The sequence below is a fragment of the Pholis gunnellus genome (genome assembly GCF_910591455.1).
Source record: "Pholis gunnellus genome assembly, chromosome: 22".
In the NCBI taxonomy this organism is placed as follows: domain Eukaryota; kingdom Metazoa; phylum Chordata; class Actinopteri; order Perciformes; family Pholidae; genus Pholis; species Pholis gunnellus.
Genome location: NC_136549.1, coordinates 18,103,709 through 18,127,267, shown reverse-complemented (window position 1 = coordinate 18,127,267; position 23,559 = coordinate 18,103,709). Strand labels below are relative to the sequence as shown.

Below are 23,559 nucleotides of genomic sequence, written 5' to 3'. Positions count from 1 at the left end.
ACGTTTTGTGAGGTTTTGTTTTATTACATTTTGTTACATTAAGTTATTTTTTGTGATGTAAAGGTGTGTTGTTTCATAGTTCTATTTCATGACACAGTTCATGAATACTACATCAAGACATGGATCCAGAGACTGAAGACCAGCAGAGTCCCAGACCTGTTCTGTAGACCAGCAGAGTCTCAGACCTGTTCTGTAGACCAGCAGAGTCTCAGACCTGTTCTTTAGACCAGCAGAGTCTCAGACCTGTTCTGTAGACCAGCAGAGTCCCAGACCTGTTTTTTAGACCAGCAGAGTCTCAGACCTGTTCCAGAAGAGAAACTTTTGATCAGCAGCACAAAGACTAAATAACTCGGTGATGAAGACGAGCAGGGTTTCATGGTCCTCTTCATGAACATGAGCTATAAATCATAATACAAGTTTTATTTACAGCAGCATCATCTACGTTAAAGATCAACACATTTAATATTACACATCCCTGAATATCGTTACAGCAACACAACTAAATATAACATCAATGTGTTCTTCTGAGATAAAAAATCAATAAAATGTGAAACATTTAATGGAATAAGGAACAAATTCAACTCATTAATCTCAGATTTTATAGAGTTTAATGAGTTCTCTACACCTGTGCACATGTGTATACACATATACACACACATATATATATATACATATATATATATATATATATATATATATATATATATATATATATGTGTGTGTATTATTCTGTACTTTTTATTATTTCGGTGCCGATGAGCCTCTGTGAAGTTGAACGTAAAGTTGCTCAGAAAGTTGCTCAGACTTCGGTTGCTTGTCTTCAGGAGCTGCTGTCAGTCTGAATATGAAGTTATTGAACTTGTGAAGATGAAGAATTCACATAAATAATAAATCTCATCGAGTGTTAAACTGAAAAAAATAAAATAAAAAATAAAATAAAAATCATCTTCTTGTGCTCAGGATTCTGCTGACTGTTGTTTGAAGCTCTTCAAGGCCAAACAGCAGAATCCTCAGTGCTGCCCCAAGGGCTGATGGGAAAGAGTGAGTGTGTGTGTGTGTGTGTGTGTGTGTGTGTGTGTGTGTGTGTGTGTGTGAGGGGGGGGGGCTCTTTACACCTTTTTCTTCTCAGAAATCGACCCACAGGCTCGGTCTGTTCTTGTCGAGGTTTCTCCAGCAGAGACACGAGGACGTCGGGGGAGTTACAGGAAGCTGCCGCCTGAAGTCTTGTCCCGCGGCCTTCTGGGAAAAAAAACCATTCCTGGTTCTGTGAGCGACATCAGACCCAAACGTCCCCGAGCTGATCTGAAAGCAGCGTCGGAACAAACAGCAGGACCGACGGTTCAGTTTGGACCGCCGACGAGTTTCTGTCAACAAAACCAGAAATACTGCATTAAAATCAATATTTATGATCAGAATCATAAAACTTTACTGCTGCAGAAAAGACGCACAGAGCAGACAGACAGAACCGTAAATAAGTATGTAGAAATACACAAGTATACAGAAGATATACTGTAAATATATATATATATGTATTTAGAACAGTGTGCAGCAGAGGAAGCTGAAGGCTCACATAAAGACTTTTATTTCTAATCTTTGTGGCCTTCACAGCACAGAATCAGATAATTGGCTCCCAGCTGAGCAGAAACTACAAAGTATTTAAAGGAACAGTTTTATAATCATTAATGAGACGTCGGGAATTATTTAAAGAGTAAACGAGCAGCAGTTTGTCATGTTGGAGAACTGACAACGGAGTTCTCGCTGCAGCCAACGTGAAATATCACCCCAACAAATTATTAATATTTAGCTTTTCATTCATTCTCTTCCCTTCCTGCAGTCAGGCTAGCTGTTTCCCTCTGTTTCCAGTCATTATGCTAAGCTAAGCTAGCTGTTTCCCTCTGTTTAAAGTCTTTATGTTAAGCTAAGCTAACACTTTCACCCTGTTTCCAGTCGTTATAAGCTAAGGGAGCTGTTTTCCCATGTTTACAGTCTTTATGCTAAGCTAGCTGTTCCCTGCTGTTTCTAGTCTTAATGCTCAGCTCAGCTAACAGTTTCACTCTGTTTCCAATATTTATGCTAAGCTACTTGTTTTCCTGTGTTTCCTCAGTTAACTGTCTCCCTCTATTTCTAGTGCTTATGCTAAGCTAAGTTAGCTGTTTTTTTCCATTTTTGCAGTCTTTTACGCTAAGCTAAGCCAGCTCTTCCTCCCTGTTTCCAGTCTTTATGCTAAGCTAAGCTAATTGTCTCCCCCTCCTACACCAACAACAGACCCAGAACAGCTGATATAAAATGGCCTCTCAGTTTAAGGAACGGTCAGTCGATATTCCCTCTTTGAGTCAGACGTGTGAACTTTAGAGTCTCCTGAGAGGCTTAAAGATCCGAAGAAGAAGAAGAGGAAGAAGAAGAAGAAGATCATCCATATTGATGAGGATGTTTCTATTGATGTGGGAGGAAGAGGAAGTGTGAGGCCTTCTGGGTAAAAGAGTAGAATAAAAAAAGCCGCCTAGAACGAGGTCATAAAAGATTAACAACATGTCAACATACTTTAGTAGATTAAAATGGGTCGTATTTATAATGTATGTCACATTCTGCCTCTATGGATCCCACTGCTGTTCTAGCCCCGCCTTGTTTCACATTGAAGCTCTGTGATTGGCCGGGCGCCCATACATGTTAAAGGAACCAGGAACCTAATTTGTTCAGGTCTCATGTCCTCACCGATGGACTCTGACTAACCTCAACCAATCACAGCTCTCTGTCCCCTTCTGTTCTATTCTCTACCTGTCCACCAGGTGTCCTCCCTCACCTGTCCACCAGGTGTCCTCCCTCACCTGTCCACCAGGTGTCCTCCCTCACCTGTCCACCAGGTGTCCTCCCTCACCTGTCCACCAGGTGTCCTCCCTCACCTGTCCGCGTCACCTGCTCACCTGTTTCCACTTTCCCTCGTCATCCTCACAGCCTATGACCTGAATCCAGAAGCCTGTTACCTGGACCAGGATCAGGACCTGCATCCAGTATCCAAACTGAAACCCAGTCCGCTTTGGTGTGAGTGTGGAAACCTTCGGACCGATTGCAGGACGTTCTGGTCGTCTGTCATCAGAACAAGAAAAAGGAAAAATAACATTTAATGATCTTAAATCTCAGAGTCAGAGATCAGATATTCAGATAATACAAACTGGTTATTGAGTTTAATGTGAATATAAAAGGTAAATCCTTCAAACTAAAAGCCTTTTTAAGAGACGGTGACTTTGAGAACCAGAACGCAGAGTGAGATGAAGGACTGAAGGTCTGAAGTGGAGCTTCCTGTTTGAATTTAAATTCCTCTAAAGGTCGACTGAAAGTCTCCATCTGAGGTTCAAAGTGAATCATAAATGTCTTCACAGCAGATATTAATCTGACGGATGAATCAAACAGAGAGCTCCGTGATTGATGTGAAGCTCTTTGATGTCCGTCAGTCTGTTGGACCTCCGTCGGGGTTCAGACCTCATGTTGAGAAACGTTTGGAGGGATCAGAGATGTAAAGAGGTTTTCACCTCAAAACATTCTGTTGAGTTCAGGACAAAGCAAAGGTCTGAGGTCAGAGGATGTGTGTGTGGTACACAATATGAGACGTATGATTTGTGGGCTGATTCAATGAATCTAAATCTTGCTGTTTGTGTTAACTAATCAAGTTTTGAAGGAATAGATGGAGCTTTTATTTTGAAGGAAGTGGTGGAGCTTTTATTCTGTAATAAAAAGTTTAAACTACAGAAGTTGAACTAATCTACTTAATCTAGAGATTTACAGGATGTATACCAGTAAAATAAAGGTGAGTATAATATGATACAATATTCTTTTAATACATATTTAATGACTGCTTCTTTGCCTTTGTTTTGTACAATAAATAAATAACAACATGTTTTCTTTCTGCCAAAGGCAACAACAACACATCTAAACATAGAGGTTATTAATAATACAGGTCAAATCTGCAGGTCGGCCCTGGACCGGTCCTCTGTGGAGGAGACAGGGTCTATGGACTGATCCACAATCCTGGTAGAGGTTGTTGAGGTGGTCAGGTCCGATGTGTCTCTGCTGTGTCTCTGGTGTGTCTCAGGTGTGTCTCTGGTGTGACTCAGGTGTGTCTCAGGTGTGTCTCTGGTGTGTCTCAGGTGTGTCTCTGGTGTGACTCAGGTGTGTCTCTGCTGTGTCTCTGGTGTGACTCAGGTGTGACTCTGGTGTGTCTCTGGTGTGTCTCTGCTGTGTCTCAGATGTGTCTCTGCTGTGTCTCTGGTGTGACTCAGGTGTGTCTCTGGTGTGTCTCTGCTGTGTCTCTGCTGTGTCTCAGGTGTGTCTCTGCTGTGTCTCTGGTGTGACTCAGGTGTGTCTCAGGTGTGACTCAGGTGTGTCTCAGGTGTGTCTCTGGTGTTACTCAGGTGTGTCTCAGGTGTGTCTCTGGTGTGACTCAGGTGTGTTTCAGGTGTGTCTCTGGTGTGACTCAGGTGTGACTCTGGTGTGTCTCTGGTGTGTCTCTGCTGTGTCTCTGCTGTGTCTCTGGTGTGACTCTGGTGTGACTCAGGTGTGACTCAGGTGTGACTCAGGTGTGACTGACTGAATGTTGTTCAGTCTCCAGCTCTGCAGGCAACATGAACATTACTGAGAGATTAATGTATTTTAATTACTTCTATCTCTGTAAAATGACACCACAACCCCTCTGGTGTGTGTGTGTGTGTCCCAGCTGGCCTCACTTCTAATTGATATCTGAGACTAATGAGCTGTAATTGGACCTTTAGGGAGAAAATCTCCATTAAATCCTGTTTGTCTCCGCTCTGATGTTTAATGTGACGTGTGACTCGACTGCAGATCAAAGTCTGTTTGGTTTTAATGTTCCTTTTTTCTAGTTTTCTGATATTTATAACTTCTCCTCTTTGTGAACAGACTCATATCTTCTATTGGTATGAAATGTCTTCTCTATAACACATATTCACATAACAACACAAGCTGTTTGAACATGTTATGGATGTAAAATATGCACTAATCTTTAACAACAATATCCGCGTTAGCGTGTTAATAGGAAACCACATCATGTATTAGCATCAAGCTAATAATGGAGACTTTAGTCAGTATTTAAAATGTTGTAGCATTTGTTTGTGTAACTTTAAATATTTGGGTTTTATGAAGATGAAAAGAATAGAAGATGTCATTCTATGTTTTCTGTTTTCCAATTTAGCAAATGGTCTTTAAACATTAACGTTTATTCAACATAATAATTAAAAAACAACCTCAATATTTAGAAAACTGCAGCCGAATAGTATTTTCTTGAATAGCCTTATTATGACAGTGGCCATTTTAAATACATATTACCATGTAAAATAAAGATATTATACCTAGTGTGACTTTGATTATTGTTGAAGGAGACTTGTATTTATGATATAATATTCCTCAATGAGCTCTTCACAAGATGGATGAAGCCCGATTATTATTCCCTGATATCATAATTACTTAATTAGTTCTCGACAAATCGAGAGAACATTAACATTCAAGAAAAACAATGAAGAGCTATTGTTTAGTTTGGTTGTTTCCTTCATTGCTGGTGTCGGATTGTTTCTCCTCCTCCAGCTCTCTGACTTCTTCTTATATTTCATGTATTTCTCTCTGTCAGCCGGAGGGAAGTGTTTGTGGAGAATATCGTCCGCTAACAGAAAGATAAAACCGAGAGAGAAACGATCGTAACACAAGAAACACAATCACAGGATGGCTGTATCTTCATCACTCTGTTTTCATTCATCTCTCTGAGTCTCTTATAGAAACACATCACAGAGTTATTCACTGACTCAGCTATTTAAAAAAAGACTAAATGTGATCGTCTTTATTTATACGCCGGCCAACAATAAACGACAGGAGGCTAAAAACAGAACAAATCCCCTGAGAATGAGAGAGTGATGAAGAGAATCAAGATTTACACAGATGAGGGGTTTCTACAGTCTGATGGGAGTTCATTTGACATCTTAATGAAACATGTGTTGGATGGATGGTGATGAAACATGTGAACATGTGTTGGATGGGTGGTGATGAAACATGTGAACATGTGTTGGATGGGTGGTGATGAAACATGTGAACATGTGTCGGATGAATGGTGGTGAAACATGTGAACATGTGTTGGATGGATGGTGATGAAACATGTGAACATGTGTCGGATGGATGGTGGTGAAACATGTGAACATGTGTCGGATGGATGGTGGTGAAACATGTGAACATGTGTCGGATGGATGGTGATGAAACATGTGAACATGTGTCGGATGGATGGTGATGAAACATGTGAACATGTGTCGGATGGATGGTGGTGAAACATGTGAACATGTGTCGGATGGATGGTGGTGAAACATGTGAACATGTGTCGGATGGATGGTGATGAAACATGTGAACATGTGTCGGATGGATGGTGATGAAACATGTGAACATGTGTCGGATGGATGGTGGTGAAACATGTGAACATGTGTTGGATGGATGGTGGTGAAACATGTGAACATGTGTTGGATGGTGATGAAACATGTGAACATGTGTTGGATGGATGGTGGTGAAACATGTGAACATGTGTTGGATGGGTGGTGATGAAACATGTGAACATGTGTCGGATGGATGGTGGTGAAACATGTGAACATGTGTCGGATGGATGGTGATGAAACATGTGAACATGTGTCGGATGGATGGTGGTGAAACATGTGAACATGTGTCGGATGGATGGTGATGAAACATGTGAACATGTGTCGGATGGATGGTGGTGAAACATGTGAACATGTGTCGGATGGATGGTGGTGAAACATGTGAACATGTGTCGGATGGATGGTGATGAAACATGTGAACATGTGTCGGATGGATGGTGATGAAACATGTGAACATGTGTCGGATGGATGGTGGTGAAACATGTGAACATGTGTCGGATGGATGGTGGTGAAACATGTGAACATGTGTTGGATGGTGATGAAACATGTGAACATGTGTTGGATGGATGGTGGTGAAACATGTGAACATGTGTTGGATGGTGATGAAACATGTGAACATGTGTTGGATGGATGGTGATGAAACATGTGAACATGTGTTGGATGGTGATGAAACATGTGAACATGTGTTGGATGGATGGTGGTGAAACATGTTCAGACTGTGAGATGTTGAAGTGAATCGATGCTCCTCGGTCACACTTGGGTTGACCTTTGCCATGTGTTACTCCCTCATGTACAGCCAACTAGAGGGACAAAAGGGGGGACTCACCTGTCAATCACAGGTATTGATCTGTTTGTGTTCGTCTGTTATTAGCCTGTTAGCCACATTAGCTCACATTAGCGTCTGCGCACATATGAGACCAATATCAGACCAAGTCACAAACTTACTTGTGTTTTAAGTCTCAATGAGTTAACAAAAGGAGGATCAATGTGTTTAAAGTATGCGTGTCTCTGCTGCAGCTCCACCTCTATCTTTACCTCACCCGTCTCACCCGTCTCACCCGAGCTGAGAGAGAACGAGAGGACCTGGTTTAAAACAGAGAGAACTGATGAGTTCTGCCTGTAAGTTCCTCTAAAGACTGAAGTCAACATCCATCACCTGATAACCCTGTGTGTGTGTGTGTGTGTGTGCAAACAGAGAGACAGGAACACACACACACTCCCCGTTAGTTCTGCAGAGAGCCATCAATCAAGTATATTGATTGACAGCTCAGTGTGCACATAGGGACCTTCAGTGTAATGTAAATACACACACACACACTCAGCATTGATCTGAGCTCCTCTGGCTTGTTTTTGTTCAGTGATTTAGGAGCAGAGTGAGACCTCCTGCCTCCAGTCTTCACCTCTCTGACTGCTGATGGAGGAGATGTGTGTGTGTGTGTGTGTGTGTGTGTGTGTGTGTGTGTGTGTGTGTGTGTGTGTGTGTGTGTGTGTGTGTGTGTGTGTGTGTGTGTGTGTGTCAGACATGATGCTTCACAAACAGCCCTAAACTGTTGCTCTGAGGTGACATCATCAGCTCTTCATCATCATCTTCCTCGTGATGAGTTCAGGTAGTTTGTGTGTTTTTTACAGGTTTTACTGCAGTTTGTTTAAAGTTAGAGGAAGAGGATGAAGAGGAGGAGGAAGAAGAAAACCGTGTGTGACTGGTTGTGTGTCTTGTATCCTCCGGATGATGAAGTGCCGGATGAAACAGATCTGATCCGGATCCTCCTGAAAAAACATCAAAGATCTGGACGGAGACCTCCGCGCGCGCTCCCTGCGTTTGCCTTAAAAAAATCGGGAGCGCGCAGACCGCCTGTTGTCACCGCCCGGGGCTGATTACCAAACGCACCCTGAAACATAATCACCATGTGTACCGGAACACATTAGACCCGGAGAGGAGGCGCGGTACTCTGTGCGTAAAAGACCTGCGGGGTTCTCCAGAGACACGCCCACAACCGGAGAGGGGGGGGAGAGAGACGGGGGGGAGAGAGACAGAGACGGGGAGAGAGGTTTCCGTTCCAATCTCAAGCAGTGACCGGAGGACGAGCCGCTGTCGCTTCGCTTCCAGACGAACAGCTTGTGTTTCTCCGCGGTGGCTCGGCTCGGCTCGGCTCGGCTCGGATTCTCTCTCTCCGCGGGGGGAACACACACTTGTCGCAGCGGGCTGCTCACTGCGGGACCAGTTCGGGGACCGGAAGACTCCGGTGGTGATCATGCCTGCAGCAGATCTGTGGCCGCTCCGGGTCCGGGTCTCCTGATGGACTTGTTGAAGCTGGAGGGAGACACTACGAACACAGACCGGGAGTTTCAGGACCGGAACCGGATTGTAGTTGAAAACTGAAGTTTCTCTGTCTGGATGTGACTTAGTTCCTGTTTTTATTCAAACAAACAGTACCGGACTGATGAGGACTCGCTGATCACGTGCGGATTAGTTTGTTTTACGCATCGTCTTGTGCGTAAAATCCTCTTCGTGTCCCGGAGAAACTGATCGGTTCCGTCCGTCGCCAGATGCGCCCTCGCTGCTCCGGGGCTCCGTGAATCTTCCTCTAACGAGCCTCCGTAGAGCTCCGGGACCAGGTCCGGGACCAGGTCCAGCATGGCAGGAGGAGTGGCGGCGTGGTTGCCGTTCGCCCGCGCGGCGGCCATCGGCTGGATGCCGGTGGCCAGCACGCCGATGCCGGTTCCGCCGAAGCAGCAGCGCCGCGGCCACGCGGGGCTCATCGTCATCAACGTGAGCGGAACAAAGTTCCAGACGTGGCGGGACACTCTGGAGCGGTACCCGGACACCCTGCTGGGCAGCACGGAGCTGGACTTCTTCTTCCACGAGGACACCAACGAGTACTTCTTCGACCGCGACGCGGACATCTTCCGCCACGTGCTGAACTTCTACCGCACCGGGAAGCTGCACTACCCGCGGCAGGAGTGCATCTCCGCGTACGACGAGGAGCTCGCGTTCTTCGGCATCATCCCGGAGATCATCGGGGACTGCTGCTACGAGGAGTACAAGGACCGGCGGCGGGAGAACCAGGAGCGGATCCAGGACGACGAGGAGGACCAGACCAACGACCTGGTGGCGGCGGACCTGGGCTTCCGGGAGACCCTGTGGCGGGCCTTCGAGAACCCGCACACCTCCACCATGGCGCTGGTCTTCTACTACGTCACCGGCTTCTTCATCGCGGTGTCGGTGCTCGCCAACGTGGCGGAGACGGTCCCGTGCGGCGCGGCGCCCAACCGCGTCCGCGAGGTGTCGTGCGGCGAGCGGTACGCGCTGGCCTTCTTCTGCCTGGACACCGCGTGCGTCTTGATCTTCACGGTGGAGTACCTGCTGCGGCTGCTCGTGGCGCCGAGCCGGTACCGGTTCGTGAAGAGCGTGATGAGCGTCATCGACGTGGTGGCCATCATGCCGTACTACATCGGCCTCGTGATGGCGGACAACGAGGACGTGAGCGGCGCCTTCGTCACGCTGCGCGTCTTCAGGGTCTTTCGGATCTTCAAGTTCTCGCGACACTCCGCGGGACTTCGCATCCTGGGCTACACGCTGAAGAGCTGCGCGTCAGAGCTGGGCTTCCTGCTCTTCAGCCTCACGATGGCCATCATCATCTTCGCCACCGTCATGTTCTACGCGGAGAAAGGATCCAGCGCGAGCAAGTTCACCAGCATCCCAGCAGCCTTCTGGTACACCATCGTCACCATGACAACGCTGGGGTAGGTGGGGGGGCTCAGAAGTTCTGAAAGCTCCGGTAGTGACGAAACTAAGTTCTGGTTTCACTTCCTGTTGTTTAAAGTCTCACAGTTTGAACCTCCTCCTCTTCCTCCTCTTCCTGTTCCTCCTCTTCTTCCTCTTCCTCTTCTTCTTCTTCCTCTTCCTCCTCTTCCTGTTCCTCCTCTTCTTCCTCTTCCTCTTCTTCTTCTTCCTCTTCCTCCTCCTGTTCTTCCTCTTCCTTCTTCCTCTTCTTCCTGTTCCTCCTCTTCTTCCTCCTCCTCTTCCTGTTCCTCTTCCTCCTCCTCCTGTTCTTCCTCCTCCTCCTCCTCCTCCTCTCTGTCCATGGTGCTCTCATGATTTCCACAGGAAGTGACTCTGCTCAGCTGTTTATTTTGAGATGTTTTGTGTTTCACATGAAGAACAATCGTTGGTGTTTGTCTTCTGTTGTTGTTGTTGTGATGACATCATGTCGATGACATCATGTCGATGACTCACGTTATTCTTCATGTTTATCTGAGAACAGATTGATGTTCAGATGAAGATCTTTAAAGTTTTATTTTGAAAGTCTTGGACAAACAGCTGTTGACTTATAGAGTGTGTGTGTGTGTGTGTGTGTGTGTGTGTGTGTGTGTGTGTGTGTGTGTGTGTGTGTGACCTACGCCTGTACTGAGCGCGCTCAGTAGAGTAAATCTCTTCATTTTGAGGATCAGAAACAAAAAACCTGCTTCAGAAAATCACAGCTGAGCTCTTCCTCTTCTTCTTCATGACTTCTCCTCTTCTGAGCCGTTAATGCTGCTAATTAAAGAGACACACACACACAGACACACACACACACACACACACACACACACACACACACACACACACACAGACACACACACACACACACAGACACACACACACACTCTCAATGATTATTTTTATGGGTTCAGTGATGAAGACGAGCAGCCGAGCAGAAAAGAGGTTTTGTAGTCAGACGAGTTTTCCTCAGAAACCCCCTGTGATGAAGAGGAGGAGGAGGAGGAGGAGCAGAACGTTCTAGATCATTTGTTCATGAATCTTAATTGTCTGTTTTTGACGATTATAAAATAATTTGGTGCAAAGAGTTTAAAATCATTTAATGTTTACTTTAGTTTCATGTTGAAAAGAACAAAAACATAACGATTCATCTTCATCTTCATCTTCATCTTCTTCATCTCTCTGGAGGTTTAACCCCCCCACCACACACACACACACACACACACACACACACACTCTTTGTGACGACTCAGCCAAAACCGACAGGAAAACAATTTAGTCGTTCGGCTTTTAGACAGAAATGAAAAAATATGCAGAAAGTCGAGAATCATTGATCCAGAGATATGAATATTAACACACACACACACACACACACACACACACACACACACACACACACACACACACACACACACACACACACACACTATTGAAGACAACATGTCCACTGAGACGAAATGAGACACAAAGACACTCCAGTCTTTCTTCTTCTTCTCTCGCTCGGCATTCTGGGATGTCAGACCTGCTGATGTCAGCAGAACGAGTGTTCATGATCCTCTTACAGCTGAGAGAAGAACTCTGATTTATGAATATGAATACATTCATATACATATGAATATTAATACATTCATATAAATATGAATATTAATACATTCATATAAATATGAATATTAATACATTCATATAAATATGAATATGAACTCGTTGATTTTAAAATCAGGAACAAGATACATTTGTTATTATTTATAGAGCAGCTCATTCACAACAAGCTGCTAACAAGATACATGGAGGTAGAGTGAGTGTGTGTGTGTGTGTGTGTGTGTGTGTGTGTGTGTGTGGAATGAGAACATGATGACTCAGCATCGTTCTCTGTATGAACTCACGCGTCGCTGCACCTTTAAGAAACGAGACCTCACCTGTCAGCTGTTATGATCCTGGTCTGTGTTTGGGACCTGGACCTGGATCAGGATCAGGTTTCACTGTGTGACCTGATCTCCTGTCAGTCCTCCCCCGGGGGATTCGATGGCACAGATCACCTGTCTGTACCTGCAGGATGTGTGACCTGTGGCCCCGCCCCCAACCTCTAGTCACACCTGGAGAAGAGGAGGAGCAGAACACTGAAGCAACCCGTTAGAGCAACATGTTGCACCAACATATCACTGCAACCCGTTAGAGCAACATGTTGCACCAACATATCACTGCAACCCGTTAGAGCAACATGTTGCACCAACATATCACTGCAACCCGTTAGAGCAACATGTTGCACCAACATATCACTGCAACCCGTTAGAGCAACATGTTGCACCAACATATCACTGCAACCCGTTAGAGCAACATGTTGCACCAACATATCACTGCAACCCGTTAGAGCAACATGTTGCACCAACATATCACTGCAACCCGTTAGAGCAACATGTTGCACCAGCATATCACTGCAACCCGTTAGAGCAACATGTTGCACCAGCATATCACTGCAACCCGTTAGAGCAACATGTTGCACCAACATATCACTGCAACCCGTTAGAGCAACATGTTGCACCAGCATATCACTGCAACCCGTTAGAGCAACATGTTGCACCAGCATATCACTGCAACCCGTTAGAGCAACATGTTGCACCAGCATATCACTGCAACCCGTTAGAGCAACATGTTGCACCAGCATATCACTGCAACCCGTTAGAGCAACATGTTGCACCAGCATATCACTGCAACCCGTTAGAGCAACATGTTGCACCAACATATCACTGCAACCCGTTAGAGCAACATGTTGCACCAGCATATCACTGCAACCCGTTAGAGCAACATGTTGCACCAGCATATCACTGCAACCCGTTAGAGCAACATGTTGCACCAGCATATCACTGCAACCCGTTAGAGCAACATGTTGCACCAACATATCACTGCAACCCGTTAGAGCAACATGTTGCACCAGCATATCACTGCAACCCGTTAGAGCAACATGTTGCACCGATAGTTATGATAAACAGGACGATGCTACTTGTTGGTCCCTCCTCAGAGTGAGACCTCCTCAGAGTGAGACCTCCTCGGTGAACCTGGAACACAAAGACCAGACTCGGGGCCAGAAGGTAAATTAGTTGCCATGGCGACGGCAGGGACGGAGCGATCTGATTGGCTCTCAGCTTGTTAAGTAGATAAAAGATGTTAAACATCTGGAGACACATCAAAGAACAAAGATCTTAGTTATGGATCATGTTTGTGTACGTGGATCCTTCAGGTCCTTATGTTCACAGACACAAAATACACATGTACAAATACACACAATATATGTATATACAGTATATATACTGTGTGTATATATACTGTATATACATATATTTACCAAATTATGATTTTTAATGTGTTTTCACCAAGTAAATAGATGCAGATGACTTGTTTTTATGTACCGAATCTAAAACAAATACGATCCTAAACACACACACACACACACACACACACACACACACACAGCTGTTGTTTTCTCCAGAATCAATGAGTCACTGTGTGTGTGTGTGTGTGTGTGTGTGTGTGAACTCTTTAAGCTCTAGAAGATGATTTTATGTTATGAAATGTGACCAGATTTAAAGATCAGCTGAGTGTATTCATAATTTTAAACTTCTGCCTCTCTACTCTTTGAACGTCTGAAACAGTTACTTCCTGTTAGATCTATAGGTTACTATAATGTTATAATAGTTTATAATATAGTGTTTTACAGTATAGCACAGTGTATTATAGTGTACTACAGTATAGTAATTTTACAGTATGTTACAGTGTATTATAGTGTACTACAGTATAGTAGTTTTACAGTATGTTACAGTGTATTATAGTGTACTACAGTATAGTAGTTTTACAGTATGTTACAGTGTATTATAGTGTACTACAGTATAGTAATTTTACAGTATGTTACAGTGTATTATAGTGTACTACAGTATAGTAATTTTACAATATGTTACAGTGTATTATAGTGTACTACATTATAATAATTTAACAGTATGTTACAGTGTATTATAGTGTAGTAGTTTTACAGTATGTTGCAGTGTATTATAGTGTACTACAGTATAGTATTTTTACAGTATGTTACAGTGTATTATAGTGTACTACAGTATAGTAGTTTTACAGTATGTTGCAGTGTATTATAGTGTACAACAGTATAGTAATTTTACAGCATGTTACAGTGTATTATAGTGTACTACAGTATAGTATTTTTACAGTATGTTACAGTGTATTATAGTGTACTACAGTATAGTAGTTTTACAGTATGTTGCAGTGTATTATAGTGTACTACAGTATAGTAATTTTACAGCATGTTACAGTGTATTATAGTGTACTACAGTATAGTAGTTTTACAGTATAGCACAGTGTATTATAGTGTACTACAGTATAGTAGTTTTACAGTATAGCACAGTGTATTATAGTGTACTACAGTATAGTAGTTTTACAGTATAGCACAGTGTAACATAGTGTACTATAGTATAGTAGTTTTACAGTATGTGACTGTATTATAATATTACAGTATGAGTCAAAAATCTCCTCCAGCTCTGAAACACAATAAAAAGCTTCAGCAGCTGCTGCTCTTATTTTTAGCCTCATTCAGACAAAACATCACACACACACACACACACACACACATACACACACACACACACACACACACACACACACACACACACACACACACACACACACACACACACACTGGTCCTCCTCTCAGTGGAAATATGAACAAACATAATCTGATTTTCTTTATTGAGATTTCAATGTTGCAGCAAAATGAAGAAAATGACAAAATATATAAATAGAAACAAAGAAGAAGCAGAACAATCAGCTGGTTACAAGACAAGAACACATATTTATATACAGTATATATATATATATATTATAATATCTTTATTATTTATCTTTAGAACACACTTTCTTTTGTGTTTTGCTGACTGTCGTTTTCCCTCCTGATTATTTTAAATCGTGTTACAGGTCATTATATCACGTATGTGTTTGTGTGTGTGTGTGTGTGTGTGTGTGTCTCCTGGTTGTTACGTATAAACAAGGTGAGGTTCTCCTCTCAGCTCCACACCTGCTGCTGTAATTACACCCTTATATAACACACACACACACTGACTCTCTGTTGTATCAAACAGCTGTTTTGTTCTCAGGTTTAGTTTCCTGTGGAGAAATACATGTTTTATCTGAACAACATGTTGTTCTAACAGACTCTGGTTGACATTGAGGGGGTTCTAGAGCTCCTGTAGGGGGTTCTTGTCATCATTACGGTGGTTGAAGCAGTTTAAGGGTCCTTTGGGAGGTTCTAGTGATCATTGAGAAGGGTCTAGTGGACACTGGGCAGGTTCTAGAGGACCTTTAGGTGGTTCTAGTCAACCTGTTGTCACTGAGGGGGTTCTGGGGTGGTTCTACTAGTCCTTTAGAACGTTCTGAGGGGTTCTTCAGGTGGTTTTGAAATTGTGGTCAATGCAGCCATCGTCAAGCAGGTTTAAGAGGTTCTTTAGAAGGTTCTAGTGGTCCTAGGTGGTTTTATTGGTTCTTAAAGGTGGGTCTAGTGGTCATCAAGTTCTTTGGGTCATGTTGATGGCTCCTGTTCTTTAAGAGGTTCTAGTGGTCTTTAAGGGAGGTCTAATGGTCCTGGAGGTGGTTTTAATGGTCTTTACGTGAGGTCTAATGGTCCTAGAGGTGGTTCTCATGGTCTTTAAGGGAGGTCTAATGGTCCTAGAGGTGGTTCTAATGGTCTTTAAGGGAGGTCTAATGGTCCTAGAGGTGGTTCTAATGGTCTTTAAGGGAGGTCTAATGGTCCTGGAGGTGGTTTTAATGGTCTTTACGTGAGGTCTAATGGTCCTAGAGGTGGTTCTCATGGTCTTTAAGGGAGGTCTAATGGTCCTAGAGGTGGTTCTAATGGTCTTTAAGGGAGGTCTAATGGTCCTAGAGGTGGTTCTAATGGTCTTTAAGGGAGGTCTAATGGTCCTGGAGGTGGTTTTAATGGTCCTGGAGGTGGTTTCAGGGGTGCTGGAGGTAGTTCAAGAGATATTTTAAATGGTTCAATAAAACAAAGTCAGAAACATTGTGTAGAAGTATAGTAGAACGATTTATATCAATGAGATCTTAAAAGTCTCAGTGAGGATCAATAGAAAGTCTTCAGCTGCTCTCAGTCACATGATCACCTGAGATCTGATCAGCACGGTAACGTCAGAGACCAGAACCCTGTTCCTCTGGTTTAGAGATGATCTCGTCCCGTTCCTCTGGTTTAGTGATGATGTCGTCCCGTTCCTCTGGTTCAGTGATGATCTCGTCCCGTTCCTCTGGTTTAGCGATGATCTCGTCCCGTTCCTCTGGTTCAGCGATGATCTCATCCCGTTCCTCTGGTTCAGTGATGATGTCGTCCCGTTCCTCTGGTTTAGTGATGATGTCGTCCCGTTCCTCTGGTTTAGTGATGATGTCGTCCCGTTCCTCTGGTTCAGTGATGATGTCGTCCCGTTCCTCTGGTTCAGTGATGATGTCGTCCCGTTCCTCTGGTTTAGTGATGATGTCGTCCCGTTCCTCTGGTTTAGTGATGATGTCGTCCCGTTCCTCTGGTTTAGAGATGATCTCGTCCCGTTCCTCTGGTTTAGTGATGATGTCGTCCCGTTCCTCTGGTTTAGTGATGATGTCGTCCCGTTCCTCTGGTTTAGTGATGATGTCGTCCCGTTCCTCTGGTTTAGTGATGATGTCGTCCCGTTCCTCTGGTTTAGTGATGATGTCGTCCCGTTCCTCTGGTTTAGTGATGATGTTGTCCCGTTCCTCTGGTTTTAGTGATGATGTCGTCCCGTTCCTCTGGTTTAGTGATGATGTCGTCCCGTTCCGCTGGTTTAGTGATGATGTCGTCCCGTTCCTCTGGTTTAGTGATGATGTCGTCCCGTTCCTCTGGTTTAGTGATGATGTCGTCCCGTTCCTCTGGTTTAGTGATGATGTCGTCCCGTTCCTCTGGTTTTAGTGATGATGTCGTCCCGTTCCTCTGGTTTAGTGATGATGTCGTCCCGTTCCTCTGGTTTAGTGATGATGTCGTCCCGTTCCTCTGGTTTAGTGATGATCTCGTCCCGTTCCTCTGGTTTAGTGATGATGTCGTCCCGTTCCTCTGGTTTAGTGATGATGTCGTCCCGTTCCTCTGGTTTAGTGATGATGTCGTCCCGTTCCTCTGGTTTAGTGATGATGTCGTCCCGTTCCTCTGGTTTAGTGATGATCTCGTCCCGTTCCTCTGGTTTAGTGATGATCTCGTCCCGTTCCTCTGGTTTAGTGATGATCTCGTCCCGTTCCTCTGGTTTTTATTGATCCCTCTGCGGTGATGTTCCGTCTGTTTAACGAGCTGCAGGAGGAACATCGACTCTTTGTTCCTACGGCAACAAAGAAGACGTCGGTTCAAATCCCTCAGTGACCGTGAGAGTGCTGTACGCCTGCAGTCACTCGCTTTATATTTAATATTTATATTATATTATAGGGATATTAAGGTGTTTTTATTGGATTATCTGCTGCATTTAAGGACTTTTTAAAAGGCAGGAAAACTGAACATTTTATTTCCTAAAAACACTTTAAACCTTAAAGATAATTCATTGAAAACCTTTAAAACCAGGAGAAACAAGTCAGATGAAGAAAAGATAAAAGTTTATTATGAACAGATATGTGTTGATAGAATCATAAATAAATGTGTAAATATAATATATATAATATATAATATAATATAATTAATACAATAAATATAATATATAAACTCCATGAGTAATACAGTGATTGTGCTGCATTAATAAAGAAAAGAGAGAGGCGAGAGCTTCAGACATCCTAAAGGATCAAATCCTCTCAAGATGTTTCCTTCTCCAATAACTTCATTTTATTTCCCCTGATGATGCAGAAACATTCATCTACAGAGTTTATGCCTTTCTTCTCTTTCTAAATTATTATCTACGTCTCTAAAGTCTGTTTCTGAAGAGTCTGCTTTAAATCCTGTAAACCATAGAAGAAGAAAACAATAATAATAATTCATAATATTTATATTTTTACATTTATCTCTATTCTTTATATTATTAATAATACTATTTTATATTTATCTCTATTGAGTCTGGAGGTTGTCGTATTATTGATCACGAGCTAATCAGAACGTCTCGTATTAAGTGATGAACGAGTGGATGATGATGAAGTGACTCACACACGTATTGATTAACCAATGAGGGATGATCTACAGGTCACATGACCAGAAATCTTCACATGCTGAGTCAGCACGGTGATCAGGTGATCAATATATATTATATATATGTGTACATCAGTGGCGGGCCGTCAGGGCCTGCAAAGCCTTCTCTGCTGGCCTAAACAGAATCACAAAGTTATAGCTATTTTATAATTTTATATTTTTTCTTAAATACATTTAATTTTTTCTTATATGTATTATAATTTATAAAAATATTTTTCCCATTATCTTATGTTCTCATTGCACAGCTACTGTGCTCCTCAGTTGCTCTGCTTCCAGTGCAGCTTGTTTTAAGTAGAGCTTTTATCCAATCAGAGTTCACCTCTGTGTCTCTAGGTAGAAGAGAGGCCCCAGGCCTGCAGACTCACCAGTGCTGCCATGTGCAGTTTAAATTGAATGGGGACGATATTGTTGATTCAACCAATCAGATCTTTAGTTTGGGATTCATGGCCCCACCAGAGCAGTTTGCAGACCTAGTTACGTCAGCTCAGAGTCCAGATGCCTCTCTGCCAGCAAGGTGCAGAGTGTGCTGTGATTGGTCAGTGGGCGGGCACGTGACTATGTGCCCGCGAAACATGATTGCTGCTTTGTAGCAGACAGAGTTCAAGTGGAAATATTTGAAAGACATTTTACCTAGCTTTGTTTTTTTAATATGAAATGGCGGAAGGAGGAGAAACGGATTTAGTGGCGGAGTTACTGGGAACGCTTTTCTCAAGAAGGACATTTCTGAACAAACTGGACAGTAAGAAACGACCCCACAGCTAGCAGCCCTGACCAGCCAGGAAAAGGATTTGTATGCAGCGTCAGAAGCGTTGCACATGTTATGGCTGCGAATGTGTTTCATTTTAACTGAGCGTCGGTACTTTTGGAGAGACTCGAGTGGATCTACAACTCACAACCGCGGCCCGCCCTTCGCCGGTCCACGGCCGAAGGCGACCACCGAACGCGGTCGAAAACGGACCACCGACCGGCCGCGGAAGACGGACAAGCGACCGGCAGCGGAAGACAACCGAACGTCGGTCGAAGACGACGACCGAACAGCGGCGGACCACCGACAACCGACCGGCGGCGGATCCGGTTGGACTTCTTACTGGAACTGATGTACTGGGATTAAACTCTTTGTCAGCATAGACAGCATTTGGTAAGTGAACTTCGTTTGTTTACCTCTACTGTTCATTTGTCTATCGTGGCGTTTTTATGAATAGTATTTGAATGGCTCGTGCTCGTGTGGTGGAATGCGTGGATCCGCTGCAGGTCTGCTGGATTGATTTGTTGCTTTGTTGTCATATGAATATATGCGACTGCTCTTGTGAGTTTGTCATTGTGTTACATTGATTTGGACTATATTGTCCGTTAATGACACAGCGTCCCGTCATGCTCGTATTCATGTATCTGCACATTTTATTTCATTTGTCAAATGTTGCAGTGTTATGTGAATATGCGGCTTTTACACGAAACAAATAATAACCCGTAGCTGTGACGTCATAATGAGGTTATTAGAAGTGGAGAACAGCACTGAAGGCCCAGGTATAAAATCCACGGCCCGCCACTGGTGTACATATTGATCAATACAGCAGCTCTATTAAATTAACAGAAAAACACTGATGTTCAGTAACGAGGTCTGAGTCTCTGAAGGAGATTATGTATCACGTCCTGTCTGTCTGTCTGTCTGTCTGTCTGTCTGTCTGTCTGTCTGTCTGTCTGTCTGTCTGTCTGTCTGTCTGTCTGTCTGTCTGTCTCTCTGTCTGCTAAAACAGTTCAGTTTGTCAGGTGCAACATTTATGACAGGTTTTTACGAGTGTTGGTCAGTCTGTCTGCTTGACGATCCTATTTTGCTGCAGTAAAAATGATTGAAGTGAGATGAACAGACTGAAAACTTTATCTTAGTAATAAATTGCAATATATGTTATTGCAATACTCAGCATATCGCAATATCGTGATAATATCGCAGTATCGTGATAATATCGTGATAACATCACAGTATCATGACAATATCGTAGTATCGTGATAACATCACAGCATCGTGATAATATCACGATAACATCACAGCATCGTGATAATATCGTGATAACAGCACAGTATCGTGATAATATCGTAGTATCGTGATAACATCTCTGGTGATTCCCGCCCCTAATAGACACGTTGTCGTCAGCTGATTTAACGATTCTTCCCGTCACACATCATTAAACATCTGTCTGAGCTCTGAATGCTGATTGGTTCTTCTTCTTCTTCTGCTGATTGGAGCAACATTACAGAACATGTCAGGCTTTAATGTGTGTGTGTGTGTGTGTGGGGGTGGGGGTTCAGGTCCCAGGGCTGTGATTGGTTGAGAGCCTGCGGGAAGCTGTTAGAGAGAATCTGATTATCACGTCGCATCACTTCATCTTAAAAACATCTCGCTTCAGCATTTCTCACATCGAGAGCTTCCTCGTCTTCATCCTCCTCGTCTTCGTCTTCAGCTCTTTTCTCACTTACAGATCACAGTTTCTAAATGTACCTGAAGACGTACACCTTTATATTAATAACCAGAAGATTATTGTGGAGTTTAGGTTCCTTTTTAGAAGTGACACCTTCACCCAGGAGGCCGGGGTTCGAGTCCTGTGTGAGACGTGATTCTTGCGTCTCCATGGTTTAGAGGACGAGTGTTGTGTGTAAAATGTCTCCTGATGAATGATTCAGAGTCCTCCAGAGACACAGACGTGACCGTGTGGGCTGGAATCTGAATCATAAACACTTGTGTGATCAGTTCAAACACTGTTGAACCTCTTCATGCTCAGAAAACCACATCTCCCAGAAGGCCGAGCGGTGATGTGATTAGAGCGGTCGTGCCAGCTGATCCTTCACGAGCTGTTTGTTGGTAATTGAGCTGATTGAATTATTCACATCAGAGCCGCACGAAGCTCTGACATCATCCAGAGTCAGGATCAAAGAGTTTGAACTGAACTTCCTGTTGTTGGATGTTAAAGAGTCCGTAGATCTGGTCTCTAAACCAGTCTGATTCTGTCCCGACAGATCCACTTCCTGTTCACTGATCTGGTCTCTGGGTTCTGGTCTCTGGGTTCTGGTCTCTGGGTTCTGGTCTGAAGAGAAACCAGCAGCGTCTAGAAGAGAAACCTCTCAGCTGGAAACATTCCTGTTTCTTTTTACTGCCGAAGGTCTGAACCAGAAACAAGTGTAGCTTTGTTCACTGTGTGTGTGTGTGTGTGTGTGTGTGTGTGTGTGTGTGTGTGTGTGTGTGTGTCCTCCGTGTTTAATTAACTTCATCACCCCCGAGGTTTTCTGCTCATCCCTCTACACAAGATACTTACATTAAACACTTGTGTTCCTATTAAAAAAGAAAGAATCCAGAACAGTTGTTAGCTCGGTCCTCCTCCTCCTCCTCCTCCTTCTTCTTCTTCTTCTGCTTCTTCTTCTTCTTCTTCTTCTTCTTCTTCTTCTTCTTCTACTTGCTCTCCTTCTAGTTCTTCTTCATTTTCTTTTTCTTTGTCTCTTTCCTCTTCCTCCTCATGCTCCTCCTTCTTCTTCTTCTTGAGGTTCTTGAGCTCTCATCTTCCTTTAAATCTTGTAGGGAAGAAGAAGAAGGTCTTCATCATCCTCTCTCACCTTCGTCACTGGTTCTAATGGTCTGTCTCAGTCCTTCAGGATCTCTGAGGGCCACAGGGTCCTGGTCTTGGTCCTGGTCCTGCAGGACTCATATAGAACTCTGTTATCTGCAGCAGGTTATTTTTAGCTGTGAGGCGTTCAAAGACACCTCGTAACCTACTCACGGTTTATTTAGTTTAGTTCATGTAGTGAATCTGGTTTATTCTTGTTCTACACCCTCAGTCCTTAAAGACAATCATCATTTACAGTAAATGTCCGTTTGTTTGTCCTGCTTTGAACCCAGAGAAGAAGAAGAAAGAGTTGTGGTGCATTGTGGGAGTTGGCAGTGTTTTTATAGTTCTGTCCATGTGAGACCCAGTTTCACTTTCAGACTTCAAAACTCTGGTTTCATACGATATCAATATATATTTATAATTATGTGTCTTTTAAATCAAACGGTAGACTTGGCTGCTGTCAGTCTGGATCAGTCTGCTGGTTTCATCCTGTTAAACATGCAAAGAAACACAATGTGGAGAAAAGAGTCGGTGTATTAGTACAACAAAGTACACACTGTAATAGAAGAATACATCAAAGTAGATGTTTAGATAAACTGCTGTTATTTACAGCAAACTGAGTCCCAGCTGCAGTAGCAACATGTTGCACCAACATCTCACTGCAACACATGAGAGCAACATGTTGCACCAACATCTCACTGCAACACATGAGAGCAACATGTTGCACCAACATCTCACTGCAACACATGAGAGCAACATGTTGCACCAACATCTCACTGCAACACATGAGAGCAACATGTTGCACCAACATCTCACTGCAACACATGAGAGCAACATGTTGCACCAACATATCACTGCAACACATTAGAGCAACATGTTGCACCAACATCTCACTGCAACACATTAACAGACACACCGCTGCAGTAGAGTTTGGAGGTTCTGATCCGTTAGAAGACATAATCCGGCTTTTCTGTTCGTCGCCATAGAAGAGTTTCACAGCCTCTCAGGGACCCAACTACATTATCTCAAACTCACACTTCTGCTTCCCAGGACTCCATTTATTTTCTGTTAACCTCGTTCCATCTCCTCCTCCTCCTCCTCCTCTTCCTCTTCCTCTTCTTATTCATTGATCCATCACGTGGCCGTCTCCATCTTGGTTTTGTTGGTCTTCATCTTGGTTTTGTTGGTCTTCATCTTGGTTTTGTTGGTCTTCATCTTGGTTTTGTTGGCCTTCATCTTGGTTTTGTTGGTCTTCATCTTGGTTTTGTTGGTCTTCATCTTGGTTTTGTTGGTCTTCATCCTGGTTTTGTTGGCCTTCATCCTGGTTTTGTTGGCCTTCATCTTGGTTTTGTTGGCCTTCATCTTGGTTTTGTTGGCCTTCATCCTGGTTTTGTTGGTCTTCATCCTGGTTTTGTTGGTCTTCATCTTGGTTTTGTTGGTCTTCATCTTGGTTTTGTTGGTCTTCATCTTGGTTTTGTTGGTCTTCATCTTGGTTTTGTTGGTCTTCATCTTGGTTTTGTTGGTCTTCATCCTGGTTTTGTTGGTCTTCATCTTGGTTTTGTTGGTCTTCATCTT

The 23,559-nt window shown here is 43.6% G+C and overlaps 1 protein-coding gene across 1 annotated transcript in view; it reads left to right on the top strand.

Moving 5' to 3' along the window:
- Positions 1 to 9,048: 9,048 nt before the first annotated feature.
- kcnd2 (potassium voltage-gated channel, Shal-related subfamily, member 2) overlaps positions 9,049 to 23,559 on the top strand; it is a gene marked incomplete at both ends in the record, with an annotated part of 23,750 nt that continues 9,239 nt past the window's right edge. The window contains one exon of the mRNA XM_079183798.1: positions 9,049 to 10,157. Within this exon, the coding sequence (XP_079039924.1) occupies positions 9,049 to 10,157 (1,109 nt within the window). The remainder of the gene's footprint in view (positions 10,158 to 23,559) is intronic.